The 13,007-nt window shown below is 35.8% G+C and overlaps 1 protein-coding gene across 1 annotated transcript; it reads right to left on the bottom strand.

Moving 5' to 3' along the window:
* Window positions 1-289: 289 nt before the first annotated feature.
* On the bottom strand, window positions 290-4,165 carry LOC143564943 (zinc finger protein CONSTANS-LIKE 15-like). Its single transcript, XM_077052078.1, has 4 exons — window positions 3,110-4,165; window positions 1,432-1,605; window positions 1,139-1,335; window positions 290-603 (listed from the first exon to the last, which is right to left on the bottom strand). The coding sequence occupies exons 1-4, from the start codon at window positions 4,109-4,111 to the stop codon at window positions 495-497; spliced, it is 1,482 nt and encodes a 493-aa protein (XP_076908193.1). The 5' UTR covers window positions 4,112-4,165; the 3' UTR covers window positions 290-494.
* Between the last annotated feature and the right edge of the window lie 8,842 nt (window positions 4,166-13,007).

The following is a 13,007-nucleotide window of genomic DNA, read 5'->3' as shown; positions in this document are numbered from 1 at the left end:
GGAATTAAAAAACCAAAAATTAAATCAGTTAGACGGGTTTTCATTATGTTCGTTGCCAAAATAATAATAATAATAACAATAATAATAATAATAATAATAATAATAATAATAATAATAATAATAATAATCTTACACCAATTAGGTGCCGCTTGCGGCAACACACCTTCAATTTATATATAGTAAAATTTGCTACACTACACACAACCTCTCATGCTTTCTCACCAAACAAGCTCTAAACCTACTTTTTAATTCCAATTTTATCCTTCAGGTTGACCCATAGCCAAGAGAATCACAACCAAAAGTTACAACATTTGGACACAAAAGAATATATAATTTAGTACATTTTTAGGAACTTGAAGACCACCATCTCCAAATCCTCGTTTTTCATACTCCTAAATGTCCTGTCAAACACCTAAAAACAACTACTACTTCTAATCATCAACAGATTAAAGACTACATAAATACACATAAACACGCGTCCCCAAAAGATCATTTTAACCACCACCGCCGTCTTCATTATTAGCCTTCACAAACCGACCCTTCACTCGCTTTCTAGTATCAGCCCTTGCCTTCCTCGACTCGTATCGGATGTGCTTGTCGTATCTACACACATCTGAATACTTAAATGATAATCCTTAACAAATTATTATGCAACTAAAAATAGAAGTGTGTGTGGTGCGGTTCGATGTGGTTTTGGGGCTAAAACCAAACTGAAAATCAAAACTCTTGTTTTTGGATTTTTGAAACCGTCTGGTTTTGGTTTTTTCGGTTTTCGTTTTGGTTTAAGTTCGGTTTCGGTTTTTTTAACTTTTGCCATTTGAGCTTGAAAATTTTAGGCCGAAAAGAAAGTTGGCCTAAAATAATTAATTTAGGTGTAAATAACTTTGTTATAAAGTACTTCAAATAAAAATTAAGAAAATAAAAATCTAGAAATTCGGTTCAGTTTCTATTACATGCAAAAAAAAAAAAAAAAAGCGAACCGTTAGTTCAGTTTTTACAAAAACATAAAACCAAACCGTCGGATTTTGTTTCAGTTCGATTTTCCTGTTTGGATTTTTTCGGTTTTTTCGGTTTCGGATCGGTTTTGTAGGTCTCTCACACACCCCTAACTAAAAAAAACTAAAAAACATAAAAATACCTTCTTGTTTTCTTCTTCTCCTTGTAACGAAGCATCGCATCCCCTCGGTTCTTCGCCAAAAGCTCTAAATCAGCTTTAGTCAGTGATGTGGCAAGTTTTTCAGACCCGATCACATTTTGCTCGGTGAACTGGATATCATTTGAACCACCAACATATCCATTTGGTGTTACAAAACTTGTTATTCTGTCATTTGAGTTCTGAATTATGCACAAAACAAGTTAATATTTGGCATGGTTAATAATTTAATATAATTTTAGAATCATAAGAAACGCAAAAGCGAAAAACCGTCTTACATTGAAAGCTGCAATTTCAGTGTGGTGTGTGGAGTAATTTATCCCATAAATTTCTCCTAACGCGGTTTTATCTGCTTCACTTAAGCTTTCGTTAATTGTTTTTATCATGAATCCTTCATTGTTTGCATCGGATTCGTCCGGACTAGCCAACCGACCCATGTTAAAATCCCATATCTACAAGAAAAAGGCGTAAATAGTTAAAGTTTGTTAATCCGTTGGAAAGTTATTATTTAGAAACGCATGATAAAAGAAATGTTATTTTAGGATAATATAAGTTGTTTTCAACAAGCAGATGGAAATTGCTTATTTTATTTCGTCCCTGTGGTTTGTCCATATCTGCGGTTTTAGTCCAATAGTTTCAAATTTGCGATTTTCAACCCTGTGGTTTCATTTCACTTGCAATTAAACTCGACCCCACTAACCCCGTTAAGCCTGATCGTTAAACCCATCATTGTGTCCCTCACGCGAGGGGCAATTTTGTCCGTTTTTTCCAAATACATCTCAGCGCCTCACGCGAGGGGGCTTGCGAATTAGGGTTGGGGTTTATTTGGGGAGAAAAAGGACAAAACTGCCCCTCACGTGAGGGGCACGCTGATGGGATTAACGACCAGACTTAACGGGGTTAGTGGGGTTGGGTTTAACTGCAAGTGAAATGAAACCACAGGGATGAAAACCGCAAATTTCGACAAAACACAGGGACGAAAACCGTTTTTTACTCTTTTGACAAATAATACTTGTTATGTTTAAACAAATAATACTTGTTATGTGTGTGCACGCGCGCGTGTTATCACATGATCAATTTAAGCAATATTAAAAACCAAAGTTTACAAATTTATATTACTCTAATGGGTTAAAAAGGACTCATTTGGAGTATTAACTACTTTTGGTAGTATATTAATACCACTTGTTGACACTAAGACAATCCACAAAAGAGTAAAACATGCTTTAGAGGATGATATTATATTTAATAGAGATACTGCTTTCTAGACAGTCAAAGGGTGGCTTCAAACTTCAAAGTTATACCTAAATAACCGAAATCTTGACAATAAAAGAAAGTTTATATTACGGGTGTAAACAAGTCGAGCTGCTAGCGAGCTACTCGAGATTGGATTGATAAAAACTCGAGACGAGCCTTATAGAGCCCGGGCTTCAAAAAAAGCTCGTTTAGTTATCAAGTCTGAGCCATGTATGGGAAAATCATTAGTGTATTTTTAAGTTTTAGTATGTTTTAACTCTATAACAAGCTCGAGCCGAACTTTAGTTCGTTTAAGGTACTGCACGCATTTAAGGTATTGCACACGAGCTGACGAGCTCGATCCGAGTTTAGGCATGTTAAGGTTTTTATCAAAATATATAAAAGTAATAAAAATGTATATAAACTAATTTATTAGTAACAAATGAGCCGAGCCCGAGTCAAGCTCAAGCTTGAAAAAACAACTCACGATCCGAGCCCAAGCTTTAGAAAAAGACCTCGAAACGAGCCGAGAGTCTCGGCTAGTTTACACATTTGTGTCAATGTGTCAATGCAACAACACATTGACAATACAAATTACTTAAATACTATTCACTAATACCTCCAAACCTTCTAACCAATACAACAAATATTAACAAACAAAAAGGTATAATCTTTATATTATTATTCTAAACCATCATCAAACTTATTAAAAACATATACTACCTGTGTGCCTCTATGATCTCTTGGCTTAGAACTCCACATCAAGCTCTGATCTTTCAACGAATCCACATCGAACGGACCCTGCATCATCAACAACGACGTAAGCGGCTGGTGCCCGTGTTGCACCTCATCCATATTACCATCATCACCCTCATCATTAACATTCCCATTCTCATTCCCATTATCATTCCCATCATCATTAACAACCCCCTGCTGACATGGCGGCTCATCCGATACTAACAAACTCTGTTTATATAACTCGGTTAACTGCTTCAAGATCACATTTTTCTGCTTCCCACAATTCCCATTATTAATATTATTATTATCATTATTATCAATATTAATATTCTCATCAGGAACCATTAAATCTTGCATCCACGAATTCGGGTCGAACAACGGGTACTCACACTCACCCGAATTACGACCCGGATCCGGATTTCCCATCTGGGTTTTCTTCGCCCGGTGATTCTGAGTGTATTCCCACTGACCCGGATTTTGACCCGGATCCGAATTATGACCCGGATCCGAATTTCCCAACTGGGTTTTTTTCGGCCGGTGATTCTGAGAGTATTCCCACTGACCCGGATCCGAATTACGACCCGGATCATGACCCGGAATAGGATCCGGATTACCGAACCGGGTTTTCTTGACCCGGTGAATCTGATCCAAATCCAACCCGAAACTGGCGGCAAGATCCACTGGCGAAGGTGTACCAGTGAAACCCTCAACGGGTATCCGATCATGTACAGCTGAGACAGTACAATTAGCATGTGAGTCAGAGTCACAGTCAGGGCAGAGGACGAGGTTATCGGTGGCGCATCGGACGGAGACGGCGGCGTTACGGCAGCCGTCACAGATCTGGTACCGGTGGTGTTTGCCGGAGAGAGCGTTGGCGGCGTGGACGTGGTGGTCGCAGAATAAGCAGAGTTTGGCGGAGTCTGCGCGGCAGAAGATGACGGCGGTGTGGTGGTTGCAGTAGTCGCATGGTGGGTTTGGAGTGGCCATGGGTGGTTGTTGTTATTATTATTATTATTATTATTATTATTATTGGTTAGGGTTTGAGTTAAGAAGGTCAATGAGGGTTTGAAGGAAGGAAGGAAGGAAGAAAGGAAGAAGGGTTTCCTCTTTTGGAAGGTAGTTACTTTTGTTATTAATAAATATCTTATCATTATCTAGATTTTGGATATAATAATAATGATAACCGATAAGTTGTGTCGTAAAAATCGTGACCACGTGTCAATTAATACATGATTATTTTGATTAATTGCTAGGTTAAACCGTATCGATTAATTTTGAGCTAACTGGTTAATGATCAAATCGATTAATTGGAATTTTCTAGCGAGGTTCTGATTAAAATCAGCGGTGTTCGGTGAGGTTTCAGTATCGGTTTTTAGAGAGATTCCGGCCAATCTTGGGAAAAATGCGTTTGTGCATATATAAAAATGTGTGTGTGCATTTATAAAACTGAAACATTATACATTAAAGTTTGTTACGATTAATCTTGATTAATCACTAGTCTTCACATCATCGCATGGTTAGTGACTTGTGATTTCTACAACACTGATAGTGAGTGATGTTAGTGGTATAATACATATAATGTCGTATAGTGTGTTAGTCAGTTAGTGTCACGTCGTTGAGAGACTGCTGAAATAGCATATGGCATATATGACTTGTTATGAGTTTGTTTGATGTGACAACAGTGTGTCAGGGCATATGTAATGGGAAGTTTGTCGATGTCGTCCGTTTGATGTGGGTTAAGAGTGGACAGGACATGATTTGGGCATCACTGTTGTGGGATTGTTGTTCGAAGTAGTAGTTTGAATTTATGGGCGAGAGAGATAACTAGGGTGGGGCACTCAACTAATAATAGTTTTAACTGGGTTTGTGGAGACTTTTTGTTGTTGAAGAAAATTAACGTTTTTAAAATGAAGTATGAAATATAATGTGGAGCTAATGTGGTGATTTATCGAGAGAAAATATATAGGGACCATCCCAAACCATTATGAGTTTGATAAATGGTAGGCTAGTTAAAGCTCCACTATCTATGTGACAATGATATTGCTTTTTAACTAGCATCTATTAGTTAGCCTACAATACATAACCTAATTATGAGAATATACGATTAACCGCAAACTAAATCATATATAAAGAAAATAAATAAAACAAACTATTTTTGCATGATGGCTTTCTATTCTTACATTTCCTTGCACCCATTGGCTTACTAATGAAAGACTAATCCATCAAGAATCTTTTGATTCGATCCGTTTCTTAATTTTTGATTAAACCACACACGTCCCCATATCCAACAATATATTAATATTGTGTGTGGTACATAATAATATTACTTTTTTGATTCATATGGATTATGGAATATATAATTATATTACAATAATGTATTTATATTAGCGTTTGGTACGAATCAATCATCTTACTTAAATTGAAAGTAATTTAATAAGATTAGGTGAATTGTTAATAACTTAATATGAAGGATTTGTTGAATAATATTTTAATGATAGCAAAAGTGATATGAGAATCTTATAGAAAATGATTTAATGGTTTTTTTACTTGAAATGACTTAGATGGCTGAAATTAGCAGATAGTTATTGTTAAATTGCCTATGATAATTGACTAATTGTAACAAGAATCCAAATATTTTATAATGTTACTGAAATTTGAAAACAAGGTTACAGGAAAAAAAACTAGGATATTCAAAAATATACCACAACACTAATACTGGAGCTTACATTTTTATTTTTATATACAGACTTCTTAACAATACAAGGGTAAAATAACATATGCTCAACATGAACTTTTTACTTTTTAGTCAAGTGTGTCACTTATCTCTAGATAGTTGAGACTAGACCGTTGTATAACTCAATTTCTATTTAAAAAAATAAAAAGAAAAAAAGAGTGATGAATGGTTAAAGAGAGAAAGAACGATCCGAACACAAACTCGAACACGTACACCTAGGTTTTGGATATAGGAGAACGAACATGGTTCCAAACTTACTATGCATTGCATGTTAGATATACTTAGGGGGTGTTTGGGATTGCTTCTTGAAATTGCTTATGGCTTTTTGGATAGGCAAAATGTCCAAAATGCCCCTCCAAAAACACCTAAAAGCTCCAAATTCCCAAACATGCTCTTAGTGTTATCGGATCAACTTGTTTTTTTTACCAATGTGAGTCATAATATTCATTAAACAAGTCAAGGGATGCATAGTGCGCACTTATTTAAGTTTAAAACGTGGATGAAGCCCCTAAACAATGTAAGTGCCAAGGGGGTAGCGGCCTTGGTAGCAAGGTCCATTAAAGGTAGACTTTAAACATTTGGATTTGTCACATGTTAAAATCTTAAGTCATAATTGAGTGCAGTTGCAATTGGGATTAGGTGGTTTCCAAACCTAATCTTTGTACTCCATATACGACATATCGTCATTTGAGTCAAAATCCCCGGTTCGAAAATTATCATAGAAATCATACAAAATTCTTGTTAAGAATTACTGAGTTTTGTTCTATTGAAATTTTAAGAGAACATCATAATATTTTGATATGAAAATACATCACGACTCTCAGATTTCCCAAGTTTTCAATTATGAATCACCATCTTCATTTTTGTAATTTTATATAATATAGTACTACAAATGACGAACTCAACTTCGTTACATACTTTATTTTTGTATTTGATTTAACACTTGATTCGTATGGGCTCTTAGCCTCTTAGCAACGGAGTCCATAATAATTCAAATGTCATGTTTTCTTGAATATGAACGCAATTTGGGCTTTACTTCAAGGCCTTGGGCTTCTTTTTATGGGCTAGATCCACGTGTGATTATTATATATCCAGCCCGTTCGTATCTTTCTACATGTTCAAAAAGTTCAAATTTATAGATCCTTTCACTCGTTAAAGTGTGGTGTTTCGATCGAAATAGAAGGTAAACAAACAACAAGTTGCAACACTATTTCTTTTAAACAAAGTTATATTATATTTGAAGAAGATCACAGGTTCCAACATTTAAGGAGTTTATTCTAGTTGGCATTTTTTTAGTATTCGTTTTTTTTATTGACAAAGCAAAGAGCCTCTAGCTAGGAGCTAGAGGGAACAAATAGTCTACAACCAAAAAAAAGAAAAGTACAAGCATATACCAAATAACAAACTACTCAAACCAAGATATAGTCCAAAGGAGAGACCAAAGAAGATCGAAATAGAAGGTAAACAAACAACAAGTTGCAACTTTGTTTCTTTTAAACAAAGTTATATTATATTTGAAGAAGATCATGGGTTCCAACATTTAAGGAGTTTATTCTAGTCGGCATTTTTTTAGTATTCATTTTTTTTATGACAAAGCAAATTAAATTAGAAAGCAAATAGCCTCTTGCTAGGAGCTAGAGGGAACAAATAGTCTACAACCAAATAAAGAAAACTACAAGCATACACCAAATAACAAACTACTCAAACCAAGATATAGTTCAAAGGAGAGACGATCCAGTCTTGCCAAACAATCCCTTATGTGAAGATTTGTGCTTACTCCAACCATAAAGATCATTCTTGATTACCTCCAAAATAAACTATGTGTTGAAAACAGCTGAAAACTATGTTGCTAAAAGTTTTCCGTGTTCCATTGTTTCCAAATGCTCCAAATAGAAGAGTAGATAATAGCCTTAAGAATCCGTTTCCCCAAATGAGAAGACGGGTGAGAGGCTACCTCAAGAAGTTGTCTATCGACCCAATAGCAGCTCTTGAAGTCCTATCCACATCATAAAGAAATACCTCTCCAAACCTCTTTAGCCCAAACGTAGTCAAGAAAGACATGACCCAAAGATTCATCTGACAACGAACAAAAAATACAGCCCCTTGATATTGAAACCAAACCCCTAACCAAAAGATTAATTGTAAATGATTTATTAAAAACAAAACGTTGTAAAAGATCAACAATTTCCACACTTGAATAAGGTGGTTTTGACTTCGATAATGAATAACTATGGAGATTTCTAAATGTTTATTTTAATTAAGTTGTGTCATTAAGCTGGAATAGAAAAAATAATACGTGATAGATGTTGGAGAGAAATAGTAAAATGATGATTGGATAGTTGGCTGGCATATATTCTATAAGCATGTTGTGAAGGTCAACTGTGATTTAAATATTTATGTTTCTAAGAAAATAGTATCATTTTTATAATTGTTTAATACATATATCTATGTTTATTCGATCTACAATGAGTGATATGTGAATGCCACTTAAAAAAGATGGTTTTGACTTTGATATTATAATTGTTTAAATTTTAAAATGTATAGAGCATATTCACTCGGAAAACAAAGTTGACTTAGGATGATTACTACATATTTAAAGTTTACGTTTTGATATATCATGGATTTCTTCTTATCCACTAACTATTGTTAAAAAATTCAGTTAACATTTTACAAAGGCACCATTTTAATCATTCAATTATCTTCAAAGAAGAGGATCTTTTGTTATTGAACACCACATTATTTCTTGCTTTTCAAATGGACTATAAAAGATAATTTAATACCTCTTTTTAGGTTAAAGGATAGAAACAATAATTTTGGTATCTACAAGAGTTCACTAACAGAATTACACGTTTGCATAGATGGGATTTGCACCATAGGAAAACCGGACTCCAAATTGAGTTCACTAAAAACGAAATCAAGATTATCAGAAGATTTTGGCTAGGCACCACAATTCATACCATATCCAAACAATCAGAGCCATCCATGAAAATTTAGAACTGAAGGCAAGACAAAAAATCGAGTCTTAAGTAAAATGATTTATTTTTTTATTTTATAATTGGGAAATTAGCTGATTGGGTTATGCTTTGAGTTGTACACAAAAAAAATATTTATTTTATATAAAATGTAAAAAAGGAATCGGGTAATTCGATTTAAACATTTACATTACATAAGTTTATATATATTATAAACTTTTTTAAAATTTTTAGGCCTACTGAAGTGATTGGGCCGGAAATAGTCGCCCTTAAACACCCGAAAACCAGCTTTGTAAACAATATCCCTGATAATGCTTTTCAACTTTGCATGCCTATACTCCAATTCAAACAGTTAAGTTTAGGGAAATTAGGCATATAGTCCATCCACCTACCCACCCATATTTTTAAATGGCTTTAGTTCAAAATACGTCACTCGGAGGGGAGTAAATACTCGAACCACCTGTGTATATCCTTTGAGCGAAAATTGGTTGTGTTTATGGGTCGATGGGTCAAACCCGATACGAACTTTAAATTTTATAACAATACGAACACGATAGGTTTCTAAAAATCATGTCACGTATATGAACCCAAACATGACACGTTGTAACATCTCGAAATTTCTAAGAATATTATAATTAAATAAATTAATATCAGTGGGAAAGTTTACTCGGGTTAGTCGGAAAATAATTAATAGAGTAGAAGCTATTATGGGTCGGGCTAGTGTTGGGTAATGGATATGGGTTATGGACTTGGGAAGGAAGGAAGAGGCCATGGGCTTAAGCCCATGATCCATAATTATATAAACCTTAATCCCCATTTTCCATTCATTTCACACATAATCTATACACCACCAAAACACACAGTTAGCTCTCTCTCTCTAGCCGAAATCAAGAGGAAGAAGAAGGATAATCGATTTCCGACCCGAGGTAATGATAGTTTAATATTGTACGAGCCTAAAACGTTAGTTATAGTCGCGTAACGACGAGCCGACACCGTTAAACCGTTTAAATCACAAGATCCAGGTGGAATGGGGTATAAACCAGACCTAAGATGAGTTTAGGGATCACCCTAGCTCAAATCTGGATCAAACGGGACGAAAAACGATGAAAACGGTGGAAGAACGGGTGAGATCTCGTTTTTCTGGCGAAAACGCGGTTTTCCGGCGATGACGGCGCCGGAAAAGATAAAGGTGTCAGGGAATGTTCCCTGACTTAACCCTAGTTCGTTAAGGAAACTTAGAGAACTAGAGGGTGATTCGTTAGCTAGTTCGCTAAGGAAACTTAGAGAACTAGAGGGTGATTCTTTAGCTAGTTCGCTAAGGAAACTTAGAGGACTAGAGGGTGATTCGTTAGCTAGTTCGTTATGGGAGCTTAGCGAATCAGAGGGTGATTCATTAGTTATGGGAGCTTAGCGAATCAGAGGGTGATTCGTTAGCTAGTTCGTTATGGGAGCTTAGCGAATCAGAGGATGATTCTTTACCCAATTCGTTAAGGGCAAAGTAAAGAACTAGGAGTTTAATATAAAAACAGAATGGTCCCTAGACATAGAAAGGAATAAGATAATTACATAGTAGCCCTTGGACTTTGATAATTTATGAAAGATGCCCTTAAAGGATTAACGAGTAACGATTAACTAACCGGGTAATGATTCAATGAAGTAAAATTGGCTTAGACACGTAAGACTAATTAAGTAGTAATGAGGATGGCTAGAGTAGTATTTGATATTCAATTATTAAACAGTTAGACGCGCACAGCTCGAGAAGGAATAATCAGTAGCCGAAGAAGTAACCAAGTTCAGGTGAGTTTCTAGCCCCATTCCTTGTTATGTTTTCGAGGCTGTGTGCATACTCGATGTGTTGTTAATACATTTATCCTAAGTGATAAGTGTATGCCATATGTGATATATGTGATGGATATGAATGATTGCTTGTAGGTACGCGAACGATCTTCGGATATTGCGCGTACTGTCAGGTTAAAAATAAAGGTACGAATATTATATATCGAAGATGTATGAACATTACAAATGAACACTTGTCAGGGCGTGAACGATCTTCGGATATTGCACGTATCGACAAGGGGTATGGTTGTTAAATGAATGATGTAAAGAACGCCTAGAGTGTTCTTATGCTATAATGTACTTATTGTATATGTGAAGTATGTGTGTACAGGTACACTAATGGTATGTGAGTCCTACGTTCGACCTAGTAAGTTAGGATGGCGAATCCCTCTAACTTCTGTTGGACATAGACTTGGCAAGTGATGGCGTAGTTAAGGACTGCGGGCCTTATACGTGATGTAGATGATAGATGTAAACGTAGATAGGGACGGTGGGCCTTATACGTGTTATAGGAGATAGACGCCAACGTAGATAAGGACTGCGGACCTTATACGTAATGTAGATAGGCGTCAGCACAGGAAAGGACTGTGGACCTTATACGTGCTATATTTGTGTTGTGGTAGCATAGAGGAAGACTGCGGACTTCGTACGTGCTATGGTTATAGGTGATAGACGCCAACGTAGATAAGGACTGCGGACCTTATACGTATTGTAGATAGGCGTCAGCATAGGAAAGGACTGTGGACCTTATACGTGCTATATTTGTGTTAGCATAGGGGAGGACTGCGGACTTCGTACGTGCTATGGTTTAGGTTGCAACATAAGGAAGGACTGAGGACCTTGTACGTGTTGTCAATATAGGATGGTACAGGGAAGGACTGCAGACCTTGCACGTACCATAACTGGTAAACATAGGTAAGGACTGCGGACCTTTTACGTGTTCACGATCTTGAGTACAGGTATAGACGGAGGACTATGAACGTACTCTTGGTAGACTGAGGTTAGTGATTGTAGATATGTATGTATGGATGGTAGTAGGGTAACGGATTAAGTATGGATATGTATCTTCGGATATGTATGTATGTGTATGTATTGTATGACGTCCGATTAACTAGAACTCACTCAGCGTAGCTGACTTTTAGTATGCACGCAGGTGAGTAGAATGAGACAGCTAGCTTGAGCGGGCACATGGTGGGCGAATAGGAAACTGGCATCTGAAGACTCAAGATGTTTTAATGTTAATTGACGTTTATTTTGAAAGACATGAATGTTTAATTAAGGCAAATTTTTGGATTGCTGTAATGTTTTATGAAAGTTTTTATATTCCGCGAAAGTTTTAATTAACTCTGATTTGTAAGAACTGTGTTTATGAGTAAATCCGACGCTAAAGTAGGGCTACCGGGTTCGGGGCCTTACACACGTCATACGTCCATTCATAGGGTTAAATGAAAATGACTAGTTTAACCCGAAATATATATTACTTTTCTGTTTCTTTTTTGTCTTAATTCATATTTCATGTTTAAAATTGCATTATATTTATTTTTTTGAGTAAACTGCGATTTTCATCTCTGTGGTTTGTCAAAATCTGCGGTTTTAGTCCAATAGTTTCAAATTTCGATTTTCATCCCGTGGTTTCATTTCACTTGCAGTTGAACCCAACCTCATTAATCATGTCAAATCTGGTCGTTAAACTCATTAGTGTGTCCCTCACATGATGGACAGTTTTGTCCTTTTTACTTCGAATACACCCAAACCCTCACGTGAGAGGGCTTGCGAATTAGAGACGTGGTTTATTTTGGGAGAAAAAGGATAAAATTGTCACTCACGTGATGGGCACACTGATGGGTTTAACGACCAGAATTAATAAAGACGAAAATCGTAAATTTAAAACTACTTGACTAAAACAACATATTTGAACAAACCACAAGGACGGAAACCACAGTTTACTCTTACTTTTTTTAAGACACTCATGTTTAAACTATGCCAACAAATTTTAAAATTTGCAACTTTTTAAATTTTGGATAGAAAAATACCGAATTAGTTTTAAGTTATTACATAAACACAATTTTAAAAGTAAATAAATGAATAGGTTAAACGGGTCAACCTTATACCCACTAACCGTTTTGGATTGACACGAACAAAACCCGTTTAGCTAAATGCATCCATTCGACTAAAAACCATTTAAAATCAAAACCCACAAATTTCATATTATATTCACGTCATATTTTCATGTCGTGTCAAATATTTACATCCTTATCTTCATGAAGCATTCGTTGATAAATCAACTATGTAAGCTAGCTCGATTGTTACTCTTCTTTCACCTAAAGTGTTCAATGCGTTC

This window comes from Bidens hawaiensis, unplaced genomic scaffold, assembly GCF_021521415.1.
Source record: "Bidens hawaiensis isolate Kalapana, Puna unplaced genomic scaffold, B.hawaiensis_p1.1 tig00022178_1, whole genome shotgun sequence".
In the NCBI taxonomy this organism is placed as follows: Eukaryota; Viridiplantae; Streptophyta; class Magnoliopsida; order Asterales; family Asteraceae; genus Bidens; species Bidens hawaiensis.
This window is presented reverse-complemented; position numbering and strand designations above follow the sequence as displayed.